The sequence below is a fragment of the Macrosteles quadrilineatus genome, unplaced genomic scaffold (assembly GCF_028750875.1).
Source record: "Macrosteles quadrilineatus isolate MER2022 unplaced genomic scaffold, UCM_ALF_1.0 Scaffold_4__1_contigs__length_99947679, whole genome shotgun sequence".
Classification (NCBI taxonomy): Eukaryota; Metazoa; Arthropoda; class Insecta; order Hemiptera; family Cicadellidae; genus Macrosteles; species Macrosteles quadrilineatus.
In genome coordinates this window covers 29436716-29449213 of record NW_026542597.1, presented here as the reverse complement: position 1 = coordinate 29449213, position 12498 = coordinate 29436716, and the positions used below count along the sequence as shown (strand labels likewise).

Here is a 12498-nt window from a genome sequence, read left to right as displayed (position 1 = left end):
AAAGAGTATTTTTATTACCATGTCAATTATTCTGAAAAATTTGACAATATATATAGGCTTTATAATTTATCTTATAAAACTTATAAAACTCAAAGGAGGTATGATTTTTTAATATGATTTCAGTTTTATAAATAGGCATAATATGCACTATATGAGAATGAGTTTTATTGTTATAACACTAATATTAAATTAGGGGTTTGCCTACCTCTGAGCTTAACATTGAAAGAGTTTGTAAATTACATTTAGCTAATTTACATTAGCTCTGAATCGAAAATAAACCTTTAGGATAGCAATTTTTCTTTAGGATAACAATAATAAACTAATTTTTTATATTAGTTCAACAAGTGGAAATGTTGGTTTAGTTAATAACAAAAGTTACTTGGTTAACAGCAGGGCTCTCAGTTACCTCTAACCTTACTTATCTTGCTCAAATTCTCAATAAGAAATCTTTACACAGATCAGCATAAAAATATCTCATGGTTTGGACAATTAATAACTTCCATGGTAAAAATTCAAACATTTACAATAAGTTAGGAGTTGTAAAGAGCATAAAATATATCTTATAAAATTTGGGTGTTACAGACACCCTGTTTGATACAACTAATGGAGAAAATTACAAATACGTATTGTATGTACAATTGAGCTTTCTTCACACGATAGTTTAATCAGATATCTAAGGTTGAAAAGACTTTTAACTAAATAGCTTTAAAAGCTGATGCTAAATTTATTTTTTATCTTATTTTTAACTTTCTGCTTTTAGAAAAAACTTACCTCAATAAAAATCTGTAAATGTCTTCTGTTTTTCATGACAATGGGTCGTGCCATTACAACCACGATAAAGCTTTTAAAACTACAAAAAGGCTACGTATAAAAAATTTTACCAAATAACTTTGATGGAAGTTATTGCCAAATTTCTCTGGCTTGGGTCGAGAAAACAGCCCGACTATGTGATGGGAAATGTTAGGAGAGGAATGGTATTGCTACCATTAGGGGAGGGCTTGGATGACAACTTTTAACTTAAATTATTCTAAAATAGTGAAAACTTAAAAAAAAATTAGTCGGCTATAATACGTAATAAATTTGATTGAATGATACTATATTTTTAAAGAAATATTCATGCAACAGAACTCCAACTATCCAAACTTGAATCACCTAGATCGCCAACAATTCAGATCACCAAAGACAAAGAAAAACAATTTTGGCTAAAAAATTAAGTTCCTTGCAGTCTGAGGGTAACCTATGAAATATTTTAACGGGTCCATTTCAATGGGTATTTATTGGGTCCATCATGCAGTGGGTCGATTGCAATTTTGTATCAATCAGGCATGTGATGAGTCATTTGCGTAATGCCACTCTCTAATGATTATCTGAATGGAGTCTGGTCCCAATTCATCCGGATAGTTTAAGTTAAACTGTATTTGAGTCTTTTACGACCCTTGGCTTTTTTGTCAACTGAAATAACCTAGACCAGTGTTAATCAAACAATGAGTTTGAGTCGCTGGTTGGATTTTAATGGGACAAAGAAACAAACTTTCGCCACATTACACAATGAGCAGCCGGATTCTTTACGCAAGTTGTTGATAAAAAAATATATAAAAACAGTAAATTTTTCCAAGGACTCTTACAGTGAACTTAAAAATAAGGCATTGCATGAGTTTCTTCAGTAAAGTTTTGACGAAGCTACCATTAAAAGCTATAAACTAAGATAACATTACACCATCACAATTCAGTTGAAAATAATAATGGAATAAAAACAGTGTAGTTTGTAATTTAAATATTAATTATAGGGGAGGAAAACAGGATGGAATCAAAATAAAATATTTGATAATCGCTGACTTACACCTAATCAAGCAAAAATGTAATTTTACCTGATTGCACAGCAACAAATGCAAAAATTCATAAGCTCAGTTCCGTACTCAAACCGGTTTTCCCGGACATTTTTACCGGGGCCCGGGACAGGCCCCGCCAGACATATACTTGAAGGGGAGGGGAGGGGTTCCCGGCTTAGTACCTATACTGCAGCCTGCCAAAGCTGGGTACAGCCCTTGCATTTGTATGGTTAACAGACTAAGCGTGAAACAAACCACACAATAAACATTCCCATGTTGGATATTCAAAAAATGTCCTCAATGCAGTTGTCTCACAATACGATGTCAGGATAAAAATAACAATAAATGTAACCCATTAGTTGAGAAAAAATAAATCATATAGCTTTATTATGCACTCCTCAACAAATTGCAATGCAATTGTACATTCAAATCAATCCCTTGTTCCTTAACTTACAAAAAAAAAAAACATTTGTATTGAATAATCAATTGATAACCGATAAACTATTTGACTTAACTTGCTAGCTCTGGAATTTAAAAGTATTTCATGCTCCTCAATGACGTTACTAATAACCTATATTATAATCAAATTATGCCTATTTGTATCTCATAAATTCAAGTGCTAAAACATCAGGTATTCAAGTTCAATTGATAAATAATTATCAAACAAAGCACAGTAATGTCTACTGAATGGTCACTGAATTCACTGTAAGGATCGATGAATTAGACGGCACACCGTCATTGTAAACACAAATATCAAATTATAATATTTCAGTTAGCAGCTGATGACTCATTTATCACCGGGTGGGTCTCTCATATGTAGAATTATGGGGAGAGTTAAAGTTATATAGATATGACTAAGTACACTTACTCATGTAATATTTTTCTCTCCTCCTTGGAGAAATCCGGAGCGAACACAAGGTCGTTTCCTGTATCACTCTCCATGTAGTCCATCAACACGACCTTGAATTTTTTACGGAACTCTGTATTGTTCATGTGGCCAAAACCAGCTCTGCGCATTGTATTGGTCGCTCTGAAAACATAGAGATGGATCAGACACAATATTCAAATTAGAGAAAAACCTTGAGTCAACGCTTAAAACTTAAAACCAAAACCCTAAAAGTTTGTTTACGAGAATAGAAATATTTGTGGCAAACTGGCATACTTTCTCCCATTAGCTGATGTACAACCCTTATAATGGCTAAGCTAAGCGGTGGATGTAACTATGGTATTTTATGGGTAAAATCACAAAAATTGCATCTTCTGAACCATAACTTTTATAACATTGCGTGATGTATCACTTTGTTTCAAGTTTATACTAGGGGTGGGCGAGTACTCGACCTTCGAGTAATTACTCGAGTTTTTTCAAATACTCGACCTCGAATTAAAAATTCGAGTCGAGTAGTTATAAATAGTGCCACTTCACGATTTTCTACACCCATATTTAATAAATTATTTTTTTGTTTTGTGTTGATGCCTTATTTAATCCCCATTCCTAGAAAAACAACTATCTAACCTCATATAGGTTAGACCAGCGTAAACCAAATGTTCAACAAACACCCATCATCATTCGGCGGAGCTAGCAAGAGGACTACTAACAGACTTTCACTTTCCTACAACAGTCAACAATAAGTCTCGATAACGATACAGTAAGTTGAAATAAAGCATTGAATGAATCTATCGAACTGCAGTAGTCGATAGTCAACAAGGGAGTCCCGTGACTAGTATAACAATGGCAGACGATTCTTGAAGATATTATAAAGTACAGTATCAGATTTAGTTTGAACTGCCATAAAAATATATACCAAAATATAGAAATAACAAAATATTTTATACCAAAATATAGAAATACAACAAATAAAAACAGCCTGTTGTAGCATAATATTTTTTAACATTAATCGGTATTGGTGTTTAGTTTTACAAACCGATTAGTTACTGCAAGGAACATCGATGCATCTGAATGACGCAATCTCATTGGGTCTTGGCAGAAAGAAAAGATCAGTTCCACTTTAAACTCAGTGTTGCCAGATGGACGATAGTTGTTGTACTTTTACAACTGTGGTATTGGCATAAACAAACTATAAGTATAATTTATTTTCTAATCAGTTTACATAAACATGATTAAAATTAGTCAAACTATTAATTTTTTTTTACAAAATAAAAGCTATAGAAATTTTATGATAATTTTACCGACATTCACCATAATGGTGTAATGATAAATATGGCAACGTCAGCCATGCAAAACAGCTGTTTGATGGGAAAACAAAGCAGAAGCAGAATGAGCAGACTGACTAAGAGAGAGTGAGAGGGGGAGAGAGAGATAGAGAGAGACTAGAGAGCAGATCACCAGATATGGTGACAGCTGGCGTAACAACAAAACAATGCATTGGAGTAATTGAAGTTATGTCAATGTCAGTTTTGAATGTTTTTACTTTGAAGTGAATTTGTAACTTAAAATAAAATTAGTTGGTGGAAGTTTAATAGAAAGTAAAATAAACATATTCTGTTTGTGATTTTGATTGTGCAATTTTCAATCTGGTGGCAGAAACATGACAACGACAGTTTGAATTGTAACTTAACCTAGAAAATGTTAGTTTATAAAGAAAGGCCAAATAGGCTATACCGGGCTACAGTGAAATGTGTTTTATTTTAAATTAAGTGTTTAATGTGGGATTTTATTTCGAGATAATAGACCTACTATGTTTTTGTTTGATATTTTCAGTCTGTCAGAGACGAGTGACTTAATCATTTTTATAAATGTACTGAGTGAAGAGGATAGCCCTAGTACCCATAACCTTCAAACTTAAGACATATGAAGTGCTTATCTAAGTGATTATTTTTAAATACCTAATTGCATATTGATGTTTTTAACTTGTGATGCAATATGTAGTTTGATATTAGTTTTCTGTTTTATAAATAAATTTATTTTTATAAATTCTGTTTCTTATTTGAGTTGAAATTATTCTTAAAGTAACCTTATTAAGTTAGTTAGTTAGGTTGATTATCTTGTTAGTGAGGAGGAATTAAAGGCAAGAAAAAATAAAACACACAAGAACAAGTGATGTGTTGGCCTAAATAATTTAATGCTGCAGCCAACAAGTAGTCTAGGCCAAATTTTTTATTAGGCCTAAGATAGGAGGTACTAATAATTAGTAACCATATAACTTAGAAAATTTGGTATAAGTACTTAAACTACCCATTTTGGCCTAGGCAGGGTTTAGGCTAGACTGAAAATTGTTTCAGCAAAATGCTGCGAACTCTCTGCAAAGACAAAAACTAAGTTACCGTAACTGTAGAAAACATATTCAATAACTTAAGCATTAAAAACAAAAAATTCCAGTAGGCTAATATTACATTTGTTTAAACATTACATCTTTCAATTTTATTTGTAGAAAATTTGCCATAGGACTAGCCTGCAAAACAATGTAAACTTAGCATTTTTAAGTTGTGAATAGCAAGATGCTAAAAATACTACCGCAGCTTAAACCTAGGCCTACTTAACGCGCAACTACTCGACTTGACTCGATACTCGAGTTTTTACTCAAATACTCGACTCGACTCGACTCGAATTGAAAAGTCACTACTCGCCCACCCCTAGTTTATACCCCAACATACTCCATGAGCCATTTTTTTAAATAAGATATTTCCGTTATTTTATAGGTTTTTATGGAGAAATCACCATTAAAATCTAAATGTCAAAAGGTTTTTAAAAAAAGTCTGGAGATGCCATGGATTAGTTTTTATACTATACTGGATACCATATGCAAAATGTTACCACAGATTTTATATACAGGGTGTCTACTACATTCTGGATAAAAAATTCATGGACAATTCCCGTACATTTACGGACACTTTGCCGTAACCTTTGTCGGTGTCATTAGGCCTACCGAATAATTTTCCTGATTTGTCAAACTGTATTAATCTTGTTATTCACTGTAATTGTACCAGAGAGAAAAGTAAATATTAATAGATAAGAGTTAAAAATTTCAAAATAGAAATTTATTGAAAGTAAACAAACATAGGCCTACCTATACTTTAGGTAAAGCTTTTATAGTGTAACAGAGAAACGCAATCATTGTCTCCTGCGATAGCGACAAATATCTCCATCCGTCACGTAAACTTCATAACATAGCTTATCCGACCCAGGCCGATTAATTTGGAATGATTCGCCCTGGCACAACGTTAGGTTCTCCGACTACTTTTGAAAAAAAAAATCTTTAATGCATATTGTTACTCAATTCTTAGTACAAAATCAAGGTATGGTAAGCGGCTATTAATAAGCAATAAGCACAGAGTAAGATTATTGTATTTTCATTTGCAAAGTTAATATCGACACATAGCAATCATTTAGTTGTTTATCTTAGGCTCAATTACATTTTCTTGATATATTTTATAGCTCTTTCAAGAATCAAAATACCCAGGCCTAGACCTAATTATTTAGGAGGGCCTATATAAACTGAGTAACAAACAATGAGGTTATAATAGCAGCAAAGTCACTATCACCATTCTAGTTCATAAGATTTAGATTGCTTAAAGCATACAACTCAATAAATAAATATATGGGAAACAAAAAACATTGAAACCTGAATAGCCAACAATATAAGACAAAGATACAGAAAATGCAATGACATAATTTGAAACCAAGCAGGCCTACATAGTGATAAAACATTAATGCAAACTGCAAACAACAATGCTTGTGGTTTTGTCAATTGAAAGATAAAATGTCCATAAAAAAGGGGTTAACTTACAAAATAAGACTGTAGATTATTTACATGTTTAATATGAAACCATAAACAGTTTTATGGCACTGGCAAATTGTATCTTCAAGCCGAAAGTACAAGTAAGAAGTGGAATTTAACAGCCATTATAAAGCTATTATTTTCATGATAAACTAGGTTTGGGATCTAATAATAATTACCCTAGTAATAAAAAAAGAAGTTGTAAAGGAATAAAAGTGATACAACTTTTATGAGCTAGCTGCTGAGTCAACAGTTCTTGGAAGTACTTGACTTGACACTTGATTGTCTGATAAAATATTAATGGGTTTGAGATTGCTAATGGCATTTTTATTGCATAATTACTCTAGTAATAAATTATGAAAATGTAAACAAACATCTGATAAACCTTTTATGTGCTCCTAACCAACTAGTGATCAATAAAATTATGGCACATTAATAATTTAAGGACATAGTCTGAAATTTAAGGACAATTCCCATACATTTCATGGCCAGTAAAAATTTAAGTACAATTCCCGGTTTTCCCGGATTTCCCGGTTGGTAGACACCCTGATATAGCTCTGTAGGCTACAAACCCACACACACAAACACAAACAACAATTCAAAAACTTGGACAAAAACAATACTTTGTATACTTTTAATTGAAATGGGGACCATACAAAGTTGGTATTTTAAGCAAAGTATGAGTGGAGATGAGTGTAGGATGAGTGGCGCGATCTTGTAGTCTTGTTAGAGACTAAGGCCAACATATTCCTTAGACACAGCTGTTAATTAATAGCCCATACAGCTAATAGCCAAACCATATTTTTGCCTTGGTAATAACGCATTGGTCTCAGTTAGTAAATTAGTAATCATCAGGATAGTACTGCGGATAGTCGTAGTACTCACTAGTGCGGAAGTTAATCCACACCAGGATTCACAGTGCATGCCTATAAATATCCACAATATAGGGGGGGGGGAGTTAAAAGAATCTTCAAGGTGTCTTTTTGGTTGAGAAATAAAAAAAGTTAAACCAAACAAGGCCTGTATTCTGGAATAATCTGGTGGTACTTATCCTTGTAAAAACAATGTCATGTACAGTATACATTTTTTGAATGTTCATTAATTTTATACCTATAGAAAAACCTAGGCTACTTAAAAAAAAGCCCCCGGTTTTAAGGATTAAATAAGTCCCTTTCCATGGTTGAATCGGGTTAATTTGTGTTTTGTTCTTCTTTATTGATATTTTATTCATGGAGACATAAACACATCTGGACAAATATCAATTCAAATACCATTTTAAATCCAAAAGGAAGAAAAATATGTATTCCAAGAAAAATTAAACACGTCAAGGTTAACAAATCCAATATAGATTTCAACAACCAATATCTTAGGGGGGGGGGGGGGGGTTCAAAGAAAAGGATACTTACTGAATAGGAGTCTTTATTCCCTGCTGATTCTTCCCCAGGCCGGAGCCGGTCCATCCCATCCTCAACATCATCTTACTTCCGATGTTGTCCATCGGAAGAGTCTCAGGAGTTTTATTCTCACTCACCACTGTGTCCTTGCTGACATGATCACCTCCAGAGGAAAATGGCACCTTTTCCTGTGACCAGGAACAGAATCAATTGCAGGCCTACTGATACCCATACTGATTGTTGAGGAGAAAGAATACACTGATTTAAAAGACCTATCAGATCCCCAAAACTTGTGTTCAGTCCTACCTCACACATGTGAGTCACTTGGTCTGTGGATATGATGATTAGTCATGTAATATGATAGTTGGCAAAACTGTTGTTTTTTTTATTTTGCTACATCACTGACCTGTGGTCTGCATGTACTGTTAACCAATTTATGCCCAGACTATGTGTTTAATTAAAATGTATAGCTCGGTCCATGGCAACTTCGCATGTATGCGGCGATCAGTAGCGAACGTGTTTCTTTCCAATGTCCAGTAAGAAATGCTGTTAATGGACTTCAAAAGTTTTTGTTAAGTCTGATTATGGTATCAAATCTCTAAATGTTACAGTCCTAAGTCCTGTAGAAATTCAACCATCCACACTCAAATTCCCAATTAGTTGAATCAATTTGAATGAAATAAAGGAAATAGGAAAACCAAGAAAATAAAGCAACAGCCTTATGAGCAATTTTTCGGTGACAATGTGAGGGTAAAAATTAAAGTTAAAAATAAAAGTATTTAAAAAAACCATTCCCTTCTCGCTCCATATTTTCGGAACAATGAGGCATACCCCCTTTCCACCCTGCCCACTGTCACTGCTGCTGTTCTGCCACTAATTTTAGCCTGTGTTGGTATATATACAATATGCCTGGAAAGACAAAGATTGGAGCTGACAGCAAGAAGAGGAATTCAAAGTTTTTCAGGAAAGCGGCCAGTGAAAAAGTATCAATAAACCTTACCTGAATTGTATAGCATGTTTCCCGAAGTTTTTTCAACCCATTTATTGCAGCATTCTTTTTTGCCTCTTTGTTCCCAATTCCTACACCAGAAGCTAAGACTTTTCCGTCGATGCTCACTTCACAAAACCTAAAAATAAAATGTTGGCAATAGAGATGATTTAATTTTTAATTTTATTAACTTCACAGTCAACTTAGGTATTCATATTTGGCTATAGTAGTTACTGTTGAATTTTATTATAAGGATGTTAATTTTTTATGTTATTTGTTACTACTATTTAATAATAACTTGAGTGAAACCAGTATTGTAATATAGTCGATACATAATGTCCATAATGTCAGCTGGCGTTACTGTTATAGAAACTCACCAAAACTTATCATTTTGCATATTTCTCAATTTAGTTTCAAATAGAAAAATTCTTGTTTTAACATCAACTAGCTGTTACCCACGGGCTTCACCCCGTTTGACTTCATAAGTATTAATAAAACTATTGAATGGTTAAAAGCTCAAATAAACAAAACAGAATACAGTAATACAAACAAATAATCACACCTGATTTTAATAAGGTTTGAAAGAATAACATACAAATAAGTACAGCTGATGTATTTTTAACATTAGGTAGGTATATGGAAAGTTTCTTTTTAGAAAGGAATTACAAATTAAGGGGCAATTTATGAAATAATGGATAGTTTTGCGCAAGGTTTCTCGTCATGACGAACATTTTAAGTATATGGTTTATGGACTTGTAGTTTTCTCAAAAGTTCATGGGTACTTTGGGATTTATATATGGATTACAACAGCTGGCTTTATACTGTTCAGAATCTTTAAGTTTTCAAATGAATCAACAAATTGATTTAGTTTTGTGGTGTTAACTTTAAATAAATTTTCCAAAATATTGGAATAAGCTATTTCTGTCTAGGTCTTATGGCATGCCCTGCACTAGACCCAGGGCCGATTTACTTTTTTGTGTTTATGTCCCCAGGCGCCAAAACACCCATCCATTCAAATTCATATACATGTGAAATTGAAACATGAGTCCGTTAGCATGATAATTTGAGTAAAAATTATCCGATTTTGATGAAATTTTGTAGTAACACCTACTATTCTACCTAGTTTGTGAACCATCATGATCGGAATATGGACCCCAGTTGGATTTTAAGGGCTAAAAATTGGTTTATCCAATTTTTGTAGATATAGATATAGTAAAATATAGATATAAAATTTTTCAATTCCTTTCTAAAGATATATTTTGATCAAATATGGACAGTATTTTTTTACATTTTTATTCTATTAACATTTAAATAAAAAAAAAAAACACTTGTAGCAGCAAACCTAAGTACCGGTTAAAATTAATCTTACCGTATTTAAATAGGAAATAAATCTGGCAATATTTTACAGGAATATTTTTGTTATATTCCATTGAAGTAAATGGAAATTCACTTTGTCTGCAGATTTGCTGTGGTGGGGTATTTAACATTGAGTTTTACACCGTCCATAAACCATAAGTTGTATTTCAGGCCAGGTTACAAGGTGATTTCAAGTAGTTTTGAGACCTCCTTACTTTGTTAAATAGCCTACATTAGTTAATTTCTTAAGACCAAGTAAAATTGAATACCAATTCCAAACTTTTTTTAGAATTCTAGTCACCTAGCTACTGTTATGAACTGGCATCACATGTTCCTAAAGTCAAAATACAATTGTGTAGCTTTTAAAATACAAAATTAAAGTATTCAACGACTCCTCATACCTTTCAGGGTTTGTTGGAGAGTTTTTCGACTCAGGGAAGTCAAAATTTATGGACTTCCACATTTTGCTCTTATGCACTGACATACTCAAAAGGGAGATAGGACATTTACAATTGACGCTCTCGTAAATAACGAACCCTGGGAATTCCCCTTTATCTTGATGTTTCATGACACTCTCGTGGACGGAACATGAATTCCAATGATTGGTCGAGGGGTGAAAACTTGTCTTGAGTAATTTATGAGGTGGCTCTTGTGTTGTGCTTGTAGATGTTGAACCTGTTCCTATTAAAAATACAAATAAAATGTGTTAATGGCTAATGTCAAATAAAGGCTAATATCTGTGCACCAACGATTGTACACAGCATCTACGACTTTTATTCTTTAATTTGTGGTGTCGAGAAGAGAAGGTTCTTAAGTGTTTGTACCAAATATTTGAGTTCTAAATTTTGTTTTAAAATAACTTTAGTATTTTCACAATAATTTTCTTTGTTTTTCATTTTCTGCAATCTTACCACAGTCGGTTTGGTTTGGACAACTGATCCTAGAGTATAGTCAACTTTATTTTATTTTTTTTTATTTTAGCCATTATATTAGATTTACCTAGCTTTGTTATTATTGCTCGAGTTCATTTAGGTAAGGTGTTAGTCGCCCTAGGCATTTCACCATCTTTTGTAGCATCTTAAGGGGTCTTCTTGTGATTTCATCTTCTTATTACTGACACTAGGCTGTAGGTAGTCTATATTTACAAAAATATACACAAAAGCAACCGCCTGATTATTAACCAGGAAAGTCCAACCTACCCTTTGGATAGTCAAGCGGTCAATTCAATGCCAACACCTCCAGTCCTAGACATGAAGCCGAGAAAGAAAGATTTCTTGCTGCGTGTCCATCATTGTGTTTTTGATCGACCAGACCGCGATACTAGTAGCCTAATTGTGTATGTGTAAATATAGACTAGCCTATAGTGTTAGTGATAAGAAGATTAAATCAAAAGAAGATTTCTGAAGATGCCAACACAAGGTAGTAAGGTAGGTTCATAGGGTAACATAAAAATCTTCCTACCTACAAAAACTCTGGCAACAATAGCAAAGGTAAATATATTTAACTCAAGTTCAGGAGACTGGGATGGTAAATATTTCTAGTAGCCTTTAATTTTTTTTTTTAAAGAGATCTTTATTTTATTTTATTTTTTTTTGCCATTTTAAAGAAAGGACAGGCGTAAGACAAGGTAATGGACTGTCACCGATACTATTTAACATAGCCTTAGAAGATGTTCTCCAATAAGTAAGGAAAACAAATATATGCTTGAAAATGGGAACAAGAATAAACATCCTAGCATTTGCAGACAATGATATCCTGTAAAAAAAACAGAAATAACCCAGAGGAGCTAATGAGACTGTTCATAAAAAACAAAGAAAATGGGCCTAAAAATTAATGTAGAGAAGACTAATATGGACATAATAATGAAGTTGTTAAACAATTTAAGTATCTAGGGATAGGCCTAATTATATCAAACAGGAATAGGGAAGCAATTGAAATACAATTTTAGAATTGCTCAGGCCAATCACAATAACACTTAATCTTGGGCCAACGAATTACTCTAAAACATAAAATGAATCTTTCACTTCTAAAAACTACATTAGGCTATAATACAATCTTACTTTTTATTTTTGCTTCGGCTGCATCTGAAGCCTGAACAAAGGTTCTCTTGAGTTTTCCTTTTTTCTTTTCTCTATAATCATCAGCTACACCCGCAGAAAGCTCTGCTATTAACTTCATGGTCTTGTCAGGATATC

The 12498-nt window shown here is 33.1% G+C and overlaps 1 protein-coding gene across 5 annotated transcripts in view; it reads right to left on the bottom strand.

The window, feature by feature from the left end:
* LOC128993603 (NF-kappa-B-repressing factor-like) overlaps positions 1-12498 on the bottom strand; it is a 63524-nt gene that overhangs the window by 43887 nt on the left and 7139 nt on the right. For all 5 annotated transcript variants that reach the window (XR_008490776.1, XM_054417591.1, XM_054417592.1 and 2 more), the window contains exons 2-6: positions 12364-12497; positions 10705-10984; positions 8960-9086; positions 7972-8147; positions 2698-2859 (exon numbers count right to left, since the gene is read on the bottom strand). Coding sequence is in view for 4 of the 5 variants with exons in the window: in XM_054417591.1 (XP_054273566.1) it covers positions 2698-2859; positions 7972-8147; positions 8960-9086; positions 10705-10984; positions 12364-12497 (879 nt within the window). In the remaining variant the exon portion in view is untranslated. The remainder of the gene's footprint in view (positions 1-2697; positions 2860-7971; positions 8148-8959; positions 9087-10704; positions 10985-12363; position 12498) is intronic.